The sequence below is a fragment of the Lutjanus erythropterus genome, chromosome 8, assembly GCF_056507025.1.
Source record: "Lutjanus erythropterus isolate fLutEry1 chromosome 8, fLutEry1.hap2, whole genome shotgun sequence".
Lineage (NCBI taxonomy): Eukaryota > Metazoa > Chordata > Actinopteri > Lutjaniformes > Lutjanidae > Lutjanus > Lutjanus erythropterus.
Window position 1 is genome coordinate 31,665,563 of NC_139324.1, and position 19,482 is coordinate 31,685,044.

Here is a 19,482-nt window from a genome sequence, read left to right on the forward strand (position 1 = left end):
ATGGTTCATAAGCAGTTAGTTCCTCATTTATTCCTTATTTGTTCCCTGATCACTGCTCAAATGTTTGTGTAACTTGTTACCGTTCCCGTTTATGTATACAGTATTGATTTGCCAGTCAAAATAAAAGAGCAAAAGTAAGCAAAAGGATAAATTCTTATGGCATTTGGCAGCTCTTTCTTTATAAATTTATTTAGTGCACTTTTTTAAAAAATATAGTTTTAGAACATTTTGTAGCTCCTACGTGCACAAAATTATGTTTGCAGTGTATGAGAAATACTTCTGTTCCAGAGGAAAAGCCACTTCTGGGTTCTCCTTTAATTAGACAGAGAATATTTTTGAAAATAGAGTGGAGTAGAGTAGAACGCATGTTAAAAGGTTAAAACATTCAACCAAAAAAGTATTGATTCGAGTTCATGAGATCTTGTCTGGGGTTTTTTTTTAGATGCTTTCAAGGCTTTCAAGGCTTTCATTAGACATTGATTTTATAAGATGGCATAAATCTGCATCTGCTTGGTGGGCGGAACAACTATTTAATTCTGACCTTGGGGGATGAAACTAGTTGCCGCAGCTGTAATCACCATATCGAGCTAAACAAAGCCAAACCCACATGCTTCTTTTTGTCTTCATCTCCATTCTGTGTTTGCACCACCTCGAACGCGGTCATCACCATCATCATCATCATCACCTCTGCCACCATCACCGTCCATCATGTCGGGTAGCAGTGTCTTCTCCTTCCTCCTCATCATCATCATTGTCATCATAAATCGGATGCGTGAGGTGAGCCCATACATGCATATTTCTTGCTAATTTTACTGTTAGCTGCTAGAATTGGGGCATTTATTTATGGAAATGTGAGGTATATAAATACATTGAAGCTGTCACCCAGGTCTTACCATGGAAGCACGGTATATGAAGTCAGACTGAAACTGTTATTAATATAATTTCCTTATGAAGTCCATTTTGTACAAGAGGAATTTCTGTGCAAGTGATGAAATGTATTATTTTAACAACGCCGCCTTTCTTGCTCATTATACTCTTATGTGTTCAGGGCTGGCGTGAGGTTCATAGAAATTAGCTTCTGCAGTAATGAGATATACTGTAGTGGAGTGAGCCATTAGGATCCTTTGTATTTACTTAACAACGTCAGCAGTAAAGGGAATAAGGGATGCATGTGTCCGTATGTGTGTGTGGGTGTAAGTTGATTTTCACCTACATGAATATGGATGTACCTCGTTGAGTTGATCCCATTTTCGAGGTTTTGTAGGGGAGCAAGATCATTTTTCATTAGTTCTCTCTTTAATGTATAATAAACAAGACTCATCCATAATTAATCTTAACAGCGGGGATGCTGTGATGTGGGCATGTCCGACCAATCACCTCCCCGTGTGCTCCTGTGTGTTTGTACATTGTAAGATGAGGAGGTTCCATTTTCAACAAGTCAGCAGGAAAACCTCCTTTTGATCGACTCATTATTTTTACATTGTTTGCTCAGTTCTCCTCAGAGCATTGTATTAAGTCCTACCATTTCTCTTTCTGTCTGCCTGTAGGATTTCTTAGTACCGGTGACCAGGCAGCAAAAGGGAACTACGGCCTGCTGGATCAGATCCAGGCTCTGCGCTGGGTGAAGGAGAACATCGCAGCCTTCGGAGGAGACCCGAACAGGGTCACTGTGTTTGGATCCGGGGCTGGAGCCTCCTGCGTCAGTCTGCTCACCTTGTCTCATTACTCTGAGGGTAAAGAAATATCTTTTTGGACAAAAACCCTGCTGTGTGTTTTATTCAGATTAGCTTCATGCAGCACAGATGGGGGCAGGTTTACAATACACAGAGAGTGAAGGCTGATTGACACCTATAATGGCTGGTAAGGGGGAGCTTGGCAGTATGTTAATTGAACGTCCAGTTCGCATCAGAAACAAGTATGGAAAACCAACCTGTCTACTGTCAATGGGAAAAGCTTGTTTTTAGTGGGTTTATCTACATTTAAAACACTAATGCACATCCTTCCCTTCACTGGCTTTCTCAATCTTTATGCTGCTTCCGTCATAATTACTACAGACAAAGAAAGGGGAGCTGCCTGACAGAAAATGTAAATACGCTGATTGCACAGATGACCTATGTGGCCATTTTTCTGGTGAGGACAGGCTGAAATCACACAGCATACACCCCTGCAGTTGCAGCCTCCCACCTCCGAGTCTGATTGGCTACTTCACGTCCCTGATGTGGGAAATTAGCAGAGCTCATCAGTGCAGGAGGGTTGAGGTCTGAGGCCACCTAAAATGTGATAAAATCAGTTTTATTTCTAAATGACTTTTAATTGTATTTAAATTAAATACATTTTCCATACCAGTACTTTGTATTTTATTTAAATATATTTAATGAGCAAGTTTTTGTGATTTCTAACAATATTATGTAATTTTTTAAAAATATCTCTGTGGGTATGTAGGTGGTTGCCGTTAAAACTTTAACATTTAGCATGATGAAAGTTTTCAAGGTCTCCAGTGGACCTTTCATTTACTGGTATAAACGCCTGAATGAGCTTCCTGAATAATACAGCCTGCCAGTGACTCATATAGCTCTGAGCTATATTATTTAAAATTTTTAACCCTTACCTACTTAAACCTGGTGCTCTACTTGAACCTGTCGTCCTGTTGAATAATGCATGTCCATGAGTTCACTGTATTCTCGCGTTGGGAATTCTTGATCTGCATCTGTTTATGTGTGCAAATGAATTGTGTAACCCTCCAAGCGTGCAACCATATGGTTGTACATTAATGCATATGTGTGTGGGCGCATGTGTGCCTCAGTTTACATACTTTATACATGCATATTGGTATTGATGCGTGTGTGTGTTCATGTGTGTCGCAGACCTGTTCCACAGAGCCATCATCCAGAGTGGGAGTGCTTTAGCCAGTTGGGCTGTTAACTACCAGCCCAGCAAGTATGCCCGGCAGCTCGGTGAGAGGGTGGGCTGCGGCATCGACGACAGCACCCAACTGGTCGCCTGCCTCCAGGGCCGGAGTTACCGCGAACTCGTGGAGCAGAACATAACGCCGGCCAAATATCACACGGCTTTTGCCCCGGTGATTGATGGTGATGTTATACCAGATGACCCCCAGATTCTGATGGAGCAGGGAGAGTTTCTGAACTACGACGTGATGCTGGGGGTTAATCAGGGTGAGGGCGTGAAGTTTGTGGAGGGCATTGTGGACTCAGAGGACGGTGTCACGGCTGAAGACTTCGACTTTGCTGTGTCAGACTTTGTGGACAGTTTGTACGGATACCCAGAGGGCCGAGACACACTGAGAGAGAGCATAAGGTGAGTGACCCCATAAACGTCTGAATGTTTTTAAGGAGTCGTTTGACGTTTTGGGAAATTTACTTAGTCGTTTTGTTGCTGAGGATTAGATTAGATCATACATTCATGTCTGTTTGTTACAGGTCCAGTATGTAAGGTTTATGGGGATTTAGAAATTGAATATATTATTCTTAATATATAATTCATAATAGGGTTGTGAACTTTGCATTTTTCTTAGCCGACAGAAACACTAGCAATCAATTATTCATTAATACTTAGTAAGCTACAAAAAACTTTTTTTTTCTCTCTCTTTTTAAGATTATGTGTTCTGTCAAATGAGGAGCAATTATTGTCATTTCTAGGCTATCAATTCAATTATTAATTTATACAATTTTAATTATAATCATAATTGATTAATGATTAATCATTAACATTACTAATTCTTATGTAGTATATTTTCATTAGTGTATAATCACCTGAAAATGACAATTTTGTTTTTGTTACCTTAGAATGAGCTGTCTATATCTACAGAGGTCGCTGGTCCTCTTCCAACAAGGGCTGCCATGGTGCACCGCCATGTTTTTACAGAGGCCCAGAAACCAGACAGGTTTTGCAGCCACTGTAGTTTCTCCTACATGCTCGGGGGAGACTGAGACCAGGTCTTTGTAATCTGCAAGCTCACAATCAGATGCCACTAAGTCTTACACAGTCATAGACTGCATGAAGCTGCTGTCAGAAGATGTTTATCTTAGCTTAGAGACTGGAAACGGGGAGCAGCAGCTAGCCTGGCTCTCTCCAAAGGTAACAAATTCCACCTTCCGGCACCTCTAAAATGAGTAATCAGTGTTAACTAATTTCTTTAATCAGTGCAAACAAAAAAAATGTAGAATTAAACAATAAAATATATTGACAGTTTGATGTTTTGCGGTTACGTGCCGGACTATTTCTTGGGCAAAAGTAGTTACATCCTCAAATCTTCACAGTGAGGTTGCCAGGCAGCCAGCAGCAGAGGCTTGCCAAGAAGCACAACACATTACTTCCTACAAAATGTGATGATTGATTAATTAATTAGTGAGTTTTAACGACGCCGGTGGCTGAATTTTAACTAGGCTTGTTGTTTCCCCCTGTTACCTGTATTTATTCTAAGTTAAGCTAACCCTCTGCTGGCAGTATTTTAAGATTTAGTGCACAGACATTAATGTGGTGTCAATCTTCTGATGTAACTCTTGGCAAGAAAGCAAATAAGCATATTTCCCAAAAAGTCAAATTATAGAGCGCTGCAGGAATGAGTCCTAAAACCCGGAAATGAGTTAGCATATTAGCACTTCTGGTCTCTGTTTTTTTTTTAAATGGGTTTTTGATTAGATGTCGTAAATAAAGTCTGTGGTTAACACAGGCTCAATACATTTTCACATTTTTTCTACAGCACAAAATACATCAGTACGTCAGTTTTTGGGTGGCGGCTAAAAAGAGGCTCAATGTGACTACAGAGGTTGTTGGGAACTTTAAACCTCATGATGCCGAACACAGTTCACTTGTTGGCGGTGATGTGACTGTGGTGTCGTTTGTTTGAAAAACATATTTTTGCATTTGACAATAGGATAGATAAATTGACTGAGATGAATAAATGGCTAATTTTAAATATATACACTAAAGGTTCATGTACACGGACTGGGCGGACCGTGACAACGCAGAAACCCGGCGGAAGACTCTGGTGGCGCTATTCACAGACCACCAATGGGTGGCGCCAGCGATCGCCACAGCCGACCTCCACGCTCAGTATGGATCCCCCACCTACTTCTACTCCTTTTACCACCACTGCCAGAGTGACGCCACGCCGCCCTGGGCTGACTCCGCCCACGGCGATGAGGTGAGCTGATGGCACAATGAATGTATTGTTTTGACAGCTGTAGGAAGAGAAGTGTTTGTAAGCAGTTTATTTTCATATCAAATTTTGTTTTAGTAAAAGATTTTGTTTTTACAAAAATGCTGCTTAGTTTGAATCATAATTTAGACATCTGAAGTGTTTTAATTTTAGTCTAGTTTTATTTGACCAAACATCATCAGATTTTAGTTGACTAAATCTAAAGTAAATTTAATCAACTAAAATCTAACGGATTTAGTTAAAGTGTAATGAATTATTTAAACATTTCTCTAGAATTTCCAAACTCGAGGAGGAAACTGGAGGAAACATATTCTGACCTGTTATTAACATTAATATAAATATATATTTCTGCTCCGTTCTCCTGTCAGATATCTAACATTCAGTCTACTACATTTCTTACAAATGTGTATTCTTCCTTTTGTTGCATAATTGTTTCAATTTTAGGACAGTTTTCTGGTTATTGTCTTTGACGTATCAATCGATCTTTTATTTTTAAGGAACTCTGGGTCATTCACTTCTCTAATCAGTACAGGACAGCAGTGGTTTCTTTTGGCTTGTATTGTGTTTCAGGTTTAGTGAAAACACTCTGGCTTGGGTTAGCAGATAAAATAACATGAGCATGATGAACAGTTAAGCATGTTTACTTTTGCATTTATATCGTTATAAGGCTGGAAAAAATGCTATTGGAACAGCTCTACTAAAATCTTTTATTTTTTAAAACATGGCCCTTGAATGGAAAATTTTTGTCTCATTATTTTTACTCGCCAAAAGTGGCAGTACGTTTTGTCACAGTTTTGTGATCATAAATGAAAAAATGACACTATGATCAGACAAAGAAATTAACACTGTTGTTGCAGAAGCCATGATATTAGATATCAGGGAGAGGAGTGAATATGATATGAATATGAATCCAAAAGGTGGATCAGTTTTGGTTCTGAAGTCTTAAACAGATCGAGGCAAAAAATGTGGGTGACTAATGCTTCAAAAATCTTGGGGATATTGATACAATAAATCTGGAGCTCTTGGTTTAGATTATCCTTGAAGTGCTGTTTTATATTGAGTTCAAAGTGCTGAAGAAGTCAAATCGGGCAATCCTCCACAGCATGAAAAATTAGAAATGCTCTTTTTGTTTTCTGCAGATCTTATTTTAAAACTGTCTTATTCTGTGTGAATATTTACTGCTGTGATTATTCTAGTTTATCACAGTGATCTCAAGTAAATCTTTGATTTCCATGTTCTTTTATGTAACGTTATACGTATTACGCTCAGCACAAATGTGTGTGTGTGTATACATTTGCAGTTGGTATTTGTGGGGGTGGATTTCAGTCTGGATGATTGGGAATGACTTGTCAAACTGAAGACGAATTTAGTGACCTGAGTTTAGGTTCACTGCTGTTACACATGAATCAGCTTCTCTCTTCAGTGGGAGTCTGACATGATTCAGTTATGGTTCCGGTAACTGTCAAGAGAATAAATGTAATCTGTTGGCCTCAACAGTAAGCTATTCTAAAGTGTGTGTGTGTGTGTGTGTGTGTGTGTGTGTGTGTGTGTGTGTGTGTAGGTGCCCTACGTGTTCGGTGTGCCCATGGTGGGACCCACTGATCTGTTCAACTGTAACTTCTCCAAGAACGACGTGATGCTGAGCGCTGTAGTCATGACTTACTGGACCAACTTTGCCAAGACAGGGTGAGCTATTAAGATGCACATTGATGTGAGACGCTGATTTCATCTGGAAAATCCCACTGAGGACTGTTTGTTTTTCTCTTTTGCCTGGCTATACTATATAAAGAAAATCAAAAAACAAGATGAAACAAAGCAGAGCTCCAGCATGATTCGGTTCTCTTTTATTTTTGCCTTCTTATACGCAGAAATCCGTTTCTAATTTCTGCTATTAATATATAATCCCATCCCACAAGTAGAGAATGCGTCATGATTGGGAATGAAAGCCAGGCCATTTAATCACATTTTAAAATGTAAAAGAAAATGCACAGCAGTCTGTGGGAAATCGGTCGTTCTTCATCTTCAGACTCTCTGCAGAGACGCTGTATTGGCAACACGGCTTGTTGTTGCTGTGACTGTGTACAGCTCGTTCTTGATTTTGCAGAAACAAACCTCCTCCAAGCTCGACATAAGACAGCCAAGACCGAAGTCTATGGTGTCATCAAGAAAAACAGCAAGTGCTTGAGACGTTTATACTTCATGCTTAATTAGGTGGACTGACTGATGCTAAACTTGGGAATGAAATGTAACTATCTGGCAGGTTTCACACAGAGAGAGGACAATCAAATGGTAAATTGTGTCACATTCACCCACTTATACACACACTCCTCGTGAGAAACAAACTTGTTCACACACATTTCACACACTGATGGCTATGCCTTTGGTAGCCATTTGGTGTTCAGTGTCTTGCCCAAGGATTCTTCAACATGCACAGTTGAGGGAGATGATCTTCTTTCTTGTTTTTCTGTCAAACAAACAGCATAACAGGGAGACGGCATTTGATTATAAAAGCGACAGTTCACCCCCAACATATCTTTCCTATTACCTGTAGTGCTATTTACCCGTCTAAATTGTTTTGGTGTGAGTTGCCAGGATTTGGAGATATCTGCAGTAGGTACGTCTGCCTTCTCTCCAGTGTAATGGGACGAGATGGCACTCAAAGCGCCAAAAAAATATGTTTTAAAAACACAACAGCAAGAAACTACTTTAATTCTTTTGTTTCTAGTAGAGAGAAAGTAGTTCCAACACGAAACTGCTCATAAGGTCTGTGGATTATCTTGAGTAAGCAGGTCATGATTTCTGGAACGAGACACTGGTGTTGAATTTTTCAAATAAATGTTTTTGGCGCTCGGAGCACCACGAGCTCAGTGCCATCAAGCCCCGTTTTATTTGAGAGAAGGCAGACAGCTGATATCTCCAAAATTCTGCAACTCTCACCAAAACAATTTAGATGTATAAGTAGCACTACAGGTAATAGGAAAAATATGTAGTTTTGATTTTGGGGTTAACAAATGTTTTTCCTACAAATTATGTTCATATGTAACTATTTTGCATGTGTTTAATATAGTTTTGGCAAATTGTATTGGTGCCAAGCCATGCAGGAGACAGATCAGCCTGAATCCATTTCTCTCAAGTTTTTCAAGCAAGATAAGGAACTTTTTAATAGCGTAGAATAAAAGTTTTCAGAAATATTAGGTTTCATTTGGAAGAGAGGTTGAGACTGAGTGAAGCTGAGATTTTATGATGCATTGGAGGAAAACACTGGAGTTTAAGAGCAACAGAAATAATGAGCTGACAGACAAAGGATATGGTATTATAATGTCTTTTCCTTCAGAAGGTCTCTGATGGCTGATGAGAACTAGACAGTACTTTAGATACAATCATGAAAGCAGCACCGCAGACTCATTTTGGCGGAGGGAGTGCACAGGTTCTCCGTCATGTCAAAATCTTGACAAGGCTTTTCTTCTTTGGACCTTGGCTGAGAAAGCTCAGGAACCACTGCTCTTGAAAACGTCCTTGAGGGAAGCCAAGGTAATGTCCTAAAAGAGGAATGAGCGATTGGCCTCTGATTGATGAATCATCTCTCTTCCTGCATCCTCATCCAGTCACTTATGGTCAAAACAGATACAATGAGGTATGGAGCTTAGCTCAGTTGTACTTTATTTTACAGTACACAACAATATAACAAGCTGCTTTTTAGTAAATTAGACAAAAAAAAAATAATATGTTCTTTATTAGACAATAATACTCTGATTAGACACTCCTAACACTACACTAATAAGACATTACAAGCTTTACTTTGTATCAAATTAGACAAAAAGAATCTTTATTAGACAGTATTAGACCCTTTATTACACCATTATTAGACCTTAGAATTACAGCAGAACTGTACTGTAAACTAAAGTGTATTATTCCCTACTGTTAGACCCTTATTAGACTTTATTAGAAGATAAACAGAGCTTTACCGTAAACTAAAGTGAAGTCACATATCTGCTGCTTATAGACCCACATCTTTCGGCCAATCACATTATCTGCCTATTGTATAGTAAAAAAACAAAAAAACAAACAAACAAAAAAAAAAACAATCATTTTGGCCTTTACTTGATAAATATGGTTCACATATTGTTTTTTAAAAGGGGAAGTATCAGAAATGTGAATTCACTTTAGTTTACAGTACAGTTTTGTTGTAATGCGTCCCAAATGACCCTCTAATAAAGCTTAACAAGTCTCCAATAATGGGAAACAATCCATTTTAGTTTAAAGTACAGTTCTGTTATAATGACTCTCTAATTACCCTCTAATGAAGTCTAATAATTGTCTTACAGTGGAAAATAATATACTTTTGTTTACAGTACAGTTCTAATGTAATGTGTCCTTAATTATCCTCAAAGAAAGTCTAATAAGGGTCTGATAAAGAAACAGAGTCTAATGCCAAAGAACATATAATTTCTAGTTTTTGTCTGATTTGATACAAAGTATGGCTTGTTTGCGTACTGTAAAATAAAGTGCAATTGCTTTTTCAAGGTAAAATGATCTGCCAGTTGGTAAAAAAGCTTCCAGTGATCCAATTTATTAAATTGCAATTAAAATGATCTGCCAGAAGCTAAGAAAACTACAGTTGTTATAGAAAAAAAAAAAAAAATCCTCATTAAAACTTGACTAAAAAGTGACTATCCACACTGATAAGAGTACCTTTTATCTGCCCACTGTGACATGATATACAAGATAAAAGTAATTGTTGAGGATGGACCCTCTCTCTGCAGTGCTCGAAGTGAGTAATTACCAGTAATTAATCCAATCGAGGCTCGTTCCTCCGAGACCTCCTCAGATTTACAGAGACATCTGCAGTCTAGACCTTGATCTAAATCACCACAGAGCCTTGCTATCTCACAACATGTCAAATTAGGACAGTGCTCTCACATAATTTGGCTTTGGCATTAAATAAAATGTCTCTAACACATCAAGTTAGCGGTTTCCAGCTCGCAGTCTGTGTTGCCATTACCACCGCAGCAAACGGAGCAAAATCACCAAAGAGGCATGAGAAGATTTCAGCGTGCACTTCAATTATCAGTGGGGAAACTTTCTGTGAAGAAATGTTTCGCTCGGCTGAGAGTGCCTCAGATGGTGATGGAACTCTGCGACAGCTCAATTTAACCGGGAGGATATGATGCTCCCTGATGTATATTTTGTAAGCCTCTGTGTGGGCGCATAAATCCTCAGCCTGTGTGTGTGTGTGTGTGTGTTTGCCGGTAGGTCTTTTACGCCGGCTGCCTTTGTGTGCTGTTCATAAGGTGTTGATTGACAAGTGAGCACATACCGTGTAACTGGCAAGTCTGTGAAGATGTGCTGCCGTTTCATTTACGTCATTTTCCCTGCCGACACAAATAAGCCGGTAAATCAACAAATAAATGCCTGTCTGTCTGTATGTGTCAGAGAGGTGATTCTTCAGGAGTTTTTTTCCGCACACACACACGCACACACACACACACACACACACACACACACACACACACACACACACACACACACACACACACACACACACATTCATCTCGACTGAAGGTATCAGACAGTTTTATGTTTGTGAGAGGGGCAAATATGCACAAACTGTTTGGACTGTGCGTTGACTGAAATGGTTTGTAAGAGGCATATAAAGTGGACACCTTTGAGCTATGTTTAAAGGAAAATAAAACTTGTTTTTCTTTGTGCAAATATTTCTTTATTTATTTTGCCACTGGTTTGTCTAGCGTTACTTTGATATTGATTCAGAGGATGTGTGCCAGCGCTGGTGAAACTGTTGGCCAGCATAAGAGAAACTCACACTCCTCAGAGGACGGTCGCCAGCTGAGAAAAAGTCTTCAGCTGCTCTCTTAGGAGTCTCTGACATTTTAAAAACTGAAAAGCATGAAACATTGGGTTTTATACTTCTAATGAATGTGGTGCATCACACATGGTGGAACATTCAGTCACTGCACCAAAATCTAGGGTTGTTTTGATACTGATCCCAATACCAGAAAATGCCTCTGATATGGCCCAAAATGCTGTCATCAGTATCAGCGAGCATGTGAGTCAATGCACCAATCCAATACATAATTTATTAACTTGAAAACTGGATCCAACTACTTCCCAGCAGCGTCCCGTATGCAATTTCCTCCACCAAGATGGTGAAATCATGTTATGCTATGGCATTCATTCTCTGTATATTTTTGTTTTGTTTTACAAAGGGTGTAACCTGAGCCAATAATAGCAATTATCATCGTCATTTTGATCATCATTTTGCTTAACAGTGAACTAGTTTGCAACTAATGAATGTGAGCATCGTGAGTTGGTGAAAAACAAAAAAAAGTGTGATGCAGACTTGCAGCAGAGAGAGATAGCAAAATGAATATTTACAGAAATGACGGACGTAATATAGCCTCAAATCTTGTTTGATCATGCAGCATGAAGTGTATGACCTGAGCTACACTGCAGACTGGAGTCTCTGTTACAGTGAGACACAGACAGGTAGATCCACATTATATGCTTGTCTCCTCTGTGTCTTTCATCTTTGAACCGGGAAATCGGAATTTCTGAGTTCCTAGTTGGAAATTTCAATACTATGCTGGTATTGATGTTCATGTCTGATGAGAACTAGACAGTACCTCACATTCAATCATGAAAGCAACACTGCAGACTCATTTTAGCAAAAGTGTTTTTGCTGGCTTGATCAGTGGCCCCACGCTTCAAACTATGCCGCTGTAGGTAGGTACCCCTCTAGCGCAGAAGTTTTCGAAGTGTTTTCTTCTTTGGACCTTGACTGAGAAAGTTAGAGAACCCCTGCTCTTGAAAAAGTCCTTGAGGGAAGCCAAGGTAATGTCCTGAAAGAAGAATGAACGATTGGCCACTGTTTGATGAATCTTCTCTCTTTCTTTATCCTCATTCAGTCAATTTAAAAAAAAATGTGCAGTGAGATAAAATAATCTGCCAGTAGCAAAAAAAAGCTTCCAGAGAGCCAATTTATTAAATTGAAATTAAAATGAACTGCCAGAAGGCGAGGAAACCACAGTTGTCATAGAAGAATTCCACATTAAAACTTAAAAAAAAACTGACTATCCTCCGATAAGAATACCTTTTATCTGCCCAGTGTGACATGATATACAAGATAAAAGTAATTGTTGAGGATGGACCCTCTCTCTGCAGTGCTCGAAGTGAGTAATTACCAGTAATTAATCCAATCGAGGCTTGCTCCTCCGAGACCTCCTCAGAGGTGTTCAGGTTATCCTGCCCATTTAAGTTAATACAATAAACATGAATATCGAGCACCATTTAGTATAGTGTCATTACAGAGACTCCAGTGCCCCAGTTAGAATGAGGTTCTGTTTAAAATTTAAATAAATAAAAAAAAAAAAAACATGGAACAAATTAACATGAACTAGTTTAGTTTTGGGACTGTGAACTTAGTTCAAATAATACAAATTTGAACTAGTTCATTTTAATTTCTCTGATGGAGGGTGAACTTGCATAACACTTCCTCTCACATCCATGCAAAGTTAGTAGTATACAGATGTTAAAAAGAATAACGTATATATTTTTAACAAACTGGTATCAGATCAGTACTCTGCACATAGTAGGTATCAGAATTATACTGTGAAGGAGAGTCAGTAAGATTTATCTGAGCTGTTTGTGAATACACCCGAAAGTTTATTGTTGAATCTAATTCCCAGGACGTCAGATACCGATGTTTGGGTTGCTACTGCACATAGAAAAATAATGAGAAAAAAAAGGCAAAGGGCAGGGTCTCTGCAGATAGAGCCACCACCACACTCTTCTAGAGGGTCGTAAGTGATGATTAAAAGATATTGAGTCTGTAATTTATTTTTTTAGGGAAATGTTGCAGATTATGTCTTTAAATATGATCCATGAATGTAAATATGTGAGTAAAAATCCTCTATTGTCTCATTTCATTGGGTTATTTTAATCCTTTGTTGATCATCTCAGTTTGGTTACACAATTATGTTGGTCATTTCTTTTCGACTTTCATCTGTCAAGATTCTCAGTCCTGTTGACAGGTACTTAATTTTTTTTCTTACATTCCTTTGTTCTTTGTCTGTGTATCTTTTTGTATACAGATGTTACAGGTGATGAATGCCTCCTTATTGTTAACCTTAAATTATTAGAAAAAAAAAAACTTACATAACCACACACAACCCATCTAGTTGTAAATAAGTAACTCATTGTGTTTCTCTCTTTCCAGTGACCCAAACCAGCCGGTTCCTCAAGACACCAAGTTCATCCACACGAAACCGAACCGTTTTGAAGAGGTGGCCTGGTCTAAGTACACACCTAAAGAGCAGCTGTACCTCCACATCGGCCTGAAGCCGCGTGTCAGAGACCACTACCGCGCCACCAAAATCTCCTTCTGGCTCCAGCTCGTCCCTCACCTGCATCATGTCAATGAACTCCTCCAATCGGTGTCCTCGTTCACGCATAGTCCCTCTCCACAGGATGACACTCCTTATTCCTACACCAAGCGTCTGGCCAAAGGTTGGCCGCCCAGCAGTACACGACATCCAGGGTCACAAGCAGGTACCCTGCAGCCGCCAGAGCCTGCGTTAGGCCAAGGTGGAGGGGAAAACGGGGTCCGCGTTCCCAACGAGGACTACTCAACTGAACTGTCGGTGACGATTGCGGTGGGGGCGTCGCTGCTGTTTCTTAACATCCTGGCGTTCGCCGCTCTACTGTACAAGAAAGACAAGCGGCGTCTGGAGCACCGCCGGCCGCGTCCTCTTCCTCCCCCGAGACGAGACATCACACCTGCGGACGTCGCTGCCCACCTGCAAGGGGAGGGGCTGATGTCATTACAGGTAAGTCGTGTTTTTTTTAAATATTTCTATTGTGCATGTGTGTTCATTGGAGGATTTTGGTAGGAGTTTATAATAACCTTCATTAATAAATGGTAAACTGATGTTATTTACTGTTACTTTACTGCCAACAAAAATTCAAATTATGTGTATATATGCTTTATAAACCATGTATTAAGTAGTTGTAAAGCTTCATAAACATCATTGTTTGTAGGTGCACTACACAGTATTTATTCACCATTTACAAAGTATTATGAACGTCAGTGGCATATAACGTCAGTTATGTCCACAGTTAAAATATGTTTCCTTGTAAAATGAAATTCTTCTTTTGCCTTCCATTCTGCCATTAAACAAGGAAACGCACATATAAAAAATAAGGGAAAAGATAAAATAATAAAAAAGTAGTAATAAAATATAAAAATACAGGTATAAAAATATAAAAGTTCAAGAGACATAACTCGAGATGTCAGGGGAGATGAAGAGAAAAGAACATAAATAAAGTAACTGAGGAACGCTGTGTACAATTATTACAATTACAATTCATTTACAGTTAATGCAGAGTATCAAATATCCATGTTAAACACGTTAAACCAAAATATACATTATACAGACTGCACAAAAGGTAGCAATACATTACTTATCAAGTAAATGAAGTGGAGGCACTTTGTCTGAGGGGAGGCCCACAGTCTCAGATTTAGAAAACTGATCCTGTGTGATTTTTGCACGTGCAGGTCTCCAGTCAAGTTAGCAATAAAAAATATGCAACGTCCAGATAGATTTTCAAAATAAAGCCACAAAAACTGTGTTTGTAGCTGGGTAAACATTTACAAAGTATTGCAAATATCTGATCCGTCTATGTGATGATTTCTTAAAGGTTTGCAAATCATTTTGCAATCAGTAACAAATACTTGATATTGTTAACAGTGAAACACAATGGAAGCTGCTTACAGTGATTATGGGTGCTGTGCTCAACCACTCAAATGGAACTAAAAACTTGGGACAGGATCATTCCTATACAAATGCTGTTTAAATAAATCACTTGTGGTAAGCAAGTATAGTTTGCTTGTTCATTTTGGGTCTTTTCATACATGAAAACATTTGGAAAAAAAATAAAGAATAAAACTACAGTAGCTGATGCTGCATGCACATCGAAATCATGGTAGGAAAAAGAAAGTAATTTTCTCTCATTGAAAAATGTTGTCTCCTTGAAGCTTATGACAAACTGCCAAAAACGAGCCAACGCGATGCAGCAATGAAACCACAGTGCGCTATATTTTATATATAGTGCTGTACTGTCTACAGCAAAGAGCAAAGCTGTCTGTTTCATTGTCTTATATTCATATTGCCCTAATAAATCAAGAAATGTCAGTTAGATAGTAATCTGCATAAGAAATAAATGGAATAAATCAGTCATAACAATCGTCTGCTTCTATCAGTTTATCATAACTGAACGCAATGCATGTAGTGTCTGTGTGCTTCTGTAGCCCCATCAATTTAATTTATATTGAAAATAAATGTGCTTATTGCTAATAATGGCATGTATTATTATAAGTTAAAGTAACATAAAGCTGTTTGAGGTCGTGTGTGTGTGAGTGTCTGAATGAAAGCCTTTCTTGCCAGTGGAAAAGCTGCCAGTAGAGCACTTCTGCAGAACACACCCTGTCATCAGCAGACATTATCAGCGTGAGAGTGTGTCTACTTGTGTGTGTGTGTGTGTGTGTGTATCTGTGAGTGTGTTTTGATGCATATGCATGTGTGAGCTGTGTCCAATTGCCTGAATTGCTTCCAATTGCCTCCAATTCATCCGCTGACTATTTGGCCTCTTTTGCGCTCTGTTGGTTGCGCTGAAATCTCCCACACTGAGTGCTAAATGTCAGGTCTCTTTTATAGCTGACAAATCCTGTTAATTGGCAATTGAACTACAGTAATTTAGCTCCACATAGCATCTGCTTTTGTAATTGTGTTTTATTTATTTTAAATGGCATTTCTTTTCATGCGGTGTCTTCTGTTATTTTGCACAGCAGTTGTAGATCTGGTGTGACAAGCAAAAGTCAAGCATGGTGTTTCTGTATTTGCATAATGATTGTCATGTATTGTAATCTCGAGTTAGACATAATTCTGAGCAGGAAAAAAACATAACAGCCTATCAGAGGCTGACATAAAAATCAGTCTAACCCAGTCAGACGTGGTTGATGAGGACAAATAGCAGTGATGTGTTTGGTTTGTGGCTCCGGCTGGTCTCAGGCTCTAAAGCAAAACTGACTGGAATAAACCCTCAACTTACCCCGACAATTTAGACTCTTAATACATGGTTTTGTTTATTTTAATGTGTTATGGTGGTGATTTTATTGTTCCTTAAGGTGAGATTAAGGCTCACGGGGAGGTATGAGGTGCCAATAGGACTAACACTCAAATAGAGAGGTTGCCAGTTTTTGCCCTTTAGACTTTTACTGTGTGTGATTTTCAGACACAGTGTGAGTTGAAATAGCTGTCATTACATGTTAGGCTGGATGACAATTAAGTACTATTATATATCGATTTTTAGTGGACTTCATGTTGTGAATGTACGATCATTTTACATGAACTCGGGGAGATGGCATTTAAATAGAAACACACTGAACTAGAAGTTGTTTACATGTGAAATGCTTTGTCTTGAAATGCAAAACAGTGAAACACATGAATACTTTAACATTTATTTGACTGAACCTCAGTTTTACTATTTTTGTACCATTTTACAATAAGACTAACCTAATAAATGATTTATAAATGGTTTATAATTAGGTTGTAAACACTTTATAAACACTTAATACTTTTTTTTTATATTGATGTGGGCTTGGCACGATCCAATTACTGCTTTATACTAATTAACTTACTTGCATTTATAACTGGCCAAACGGAGCTTTATTGTGAAATATAAAATGGTGCATGCTCAAAATGTCAAAGTAAACAATATTGCAAAATTTGTCAAATGAAACTTTAGGACTATTAAAATATGTTGATTAAATGCTAGTAACTTAGTAACAAATATCTGATGAATCTGACAGGTATAAATACAGGTATAAACCATTTATAAATCATAAGAGTAGTCTTATTGTGGTACTAGTGGTAATACTATTTTATACATGACTGTGCATAAATTATGCTCATTGTCTTTATTGACATTAAAGAATCTTAGCAATATTGATATTGATTTTGGCCATGTGGTGCAGCCACAATAACTTTAATTTGAATAGAGCTGAAACAATTAGTTGATTAATTGATTAGTCAGTCAACGGAAATTAAAACAGAAATGAGCTAAGAGATTAATTGTTCAGGTCATTTTTTGAGCCTACATGTTAAAATCTGGATTTGTAGTTTTGCTCTTTCACTGTAACATTTTTGGGGTTTAGACTGTTGGTTGGAAAATGTCACTTTTTCCTATTGTCTTTGTCTTTTTTTTCCTATTTTTTGACATGTTATGGTAAAAATTAGTAAGGATTGGTTGATTAATCAAGACAGTAATTCGTAAGTTTAATGGTAAAGATGCATAATGGAAGCTAGGTTACTCATGTCACTGCTGTGTGACACTTTCTAGTCACAAATACTGCATCTTGTTGTATTTCTTTGTACAGGTGAGAAGAAGCACCTCAACATGCAACGTTTCCTTTCTATGATTCTGTCACAAGTTGGATGTGAAAATGAATGAATGAATGTCCACGGCTTTGTGGTTTTCATGTCTCATAGGTTTCCACAGTAGTGTGATATGGATCAGCTAAATAAAAATGTCACAGCTGTTTACTGGCACAAACAGGAGCAGTTCTAGGGTTGGGGCAACAGGGGCTAGTGCCCCTGTAACACTGAGTTTGGATAGGGTTAGGGTTAGGGTTATGTGCCCCCCACCCTTCAAGAGTCTGTGCAATGACATGGCATGTTACTGAAACAAATACCAATCATGGTATTTTATGTATTTTTTGTGAGGTTTTACTTTGTGTACTATTACCACTCAGCTCAAATGTGCCCCTCTGACAAAACAACTGCCCCCAGCCTTTAAAACTGGTCTAGAACCGACATTAGTCACAAACATGATACAAAAGTACTGACAAGGTTTGGAAGTGATGCAGCCACCCATAACTTGTGTCTGTATAATGTTATCATCAATAGTTTTTTAAAGGAATTGATTACAGATGTGTCTGTCCTGCAGAATCGATCCGCCCATCCCTAGTTGCAGCCCTCAATTTAATTATTTGGTGATGAGCCTGATTTCCAGTTTCTTTCTTCCCTTATCATCCTTCCTCTCATCCACCCATCCAACCTTTTAGGTGAAGCAGCTGGAGTGTGACGCAGCGTCAGCGGACGAGAGGAACAACGCTCACCACCATCACACTCTAGACACGCTGGACGCCCTGGACGGCTTGGACACCCAGGACATCTACAGCACGCTGGACACCGTGCGCCTCACCTGCCCGCCCGACTACACCCTCACCTTGCGCCGCTCGCCTGACGACGTTCCCCTCATGACCTCCCTGACCCCGGGGTCGCTGCCCGTGACGCCCGGGTCGCACCCTGTTACCCCAGCGACGCCGATGACCCCCATGACGCCTGGATCGGTGGTGGGGATGAGGATGGGGCATCCGCACCAAGGATACACACACCATAGCCCATATAGTAATACACACTTGCCACACACACACATCTCCACGCACACACACTCCACCACGCGTGTATAACCGCAGCAAGATACTTAGAACATACACACACACACACACACACCAACACACACACACATACAGACACACACACACAGATACACAACACAAAAGACTTAAATACCTCTACTAATTACCCTGCAGGATTGTTACAGACGGAGTGACAGAGAGACATTTTCAGTAACAGGATGAAAAGACAGACAGCTGTGTGTTGCATGTCGGGGAACTGAAGATAAACTGGATCCTGGGAGATGCAGTTCTATGCATCGTTTGCTCATAACCTGGAACAAGACGAGCCAAGACATCCATCAAATGTCTAAAAAAACCTGCTTTGGATATTAAACCTTCTGCTTTTTCTACACCGGAGGAGGAAGGAAGAGGAGGAGTGCTGCTGTGGCAAAAAGGGTCAGTTATGGATCAGTTTACATCTCCTACTGTACCTGTGCTGCACAGTGTGAAGCAGTGCCGGGACTGAGCAGAGCAGATGTAGATGCAGAACTGAGCTAAGACGTACCACACACACAGACTGCTGCTGATGTCAACTTGAACAACCTGTGAAATGTGAATGTAGCATTTTTTTCCATTTAAAAGATCAAAGGCCCTATCTGCCAAGGATCAAACTAAGCTGAGGAGAAAAATAACAAATTTCAGCGAGAGATGGATGTAAAAACAGACAGAGAGGAAGAGGGGGATTAAAAAAAAAGAACAACATTAGCTGAAGGAAAAGTTTGTCAGATGGTGGGAAAGAGATTAAGATTTCATTGAGAGGGATTTAACA

The 19,482-nt window shown here is 39.2% G+C and overlaps 1 protein-coding gene across 2 annotated transcripts in view; it reads left to right on the plus strand.

Moving 5' to 3' along the window:
• LOC146323085 (neuroligin-4, X-linked-like) overlaps positions 1 to 18,927 on the plus strand; it is a 29,638-nt gene extending 10,711 nt beyond the window's left edge. For both annotated transcript variants that reach the window (XM_084725308.1, XM_084725309.1), the window contains exons 4-9: positions 1,548 to 1,733; positions 2,865 to 3,315; positions 4,951 to 5,164; positions 6,741 to 6,865; positions 13,413 to 14,022; positions 18,318 to 18,927. In XM_084725308.1, coding sequence (XP_084581434.1) covers positions 1,548 to 1,733; positions 2,865 to 3,315; positions 4,951 to 5,164; positions 6,741 to 6,865; positions 13,413 to 14,022; positions 18,318 to 18,725 — 1,994 coding nt within the window. In that variant the 3' untranslated portion in view covers positions 18,726 to 18,927. The remainder of the gene's footprint in view (positions 1 to 1,547; positions 1,734 to 2,864; positions 3,316 to 4,950; positions 5,165 to 6,740; positions 6,866 to 13,412; positions 14,023 to 18,317) is intronic.
• Positions 18,928 to 19,482: the final 555 nt, after the last annotated feature.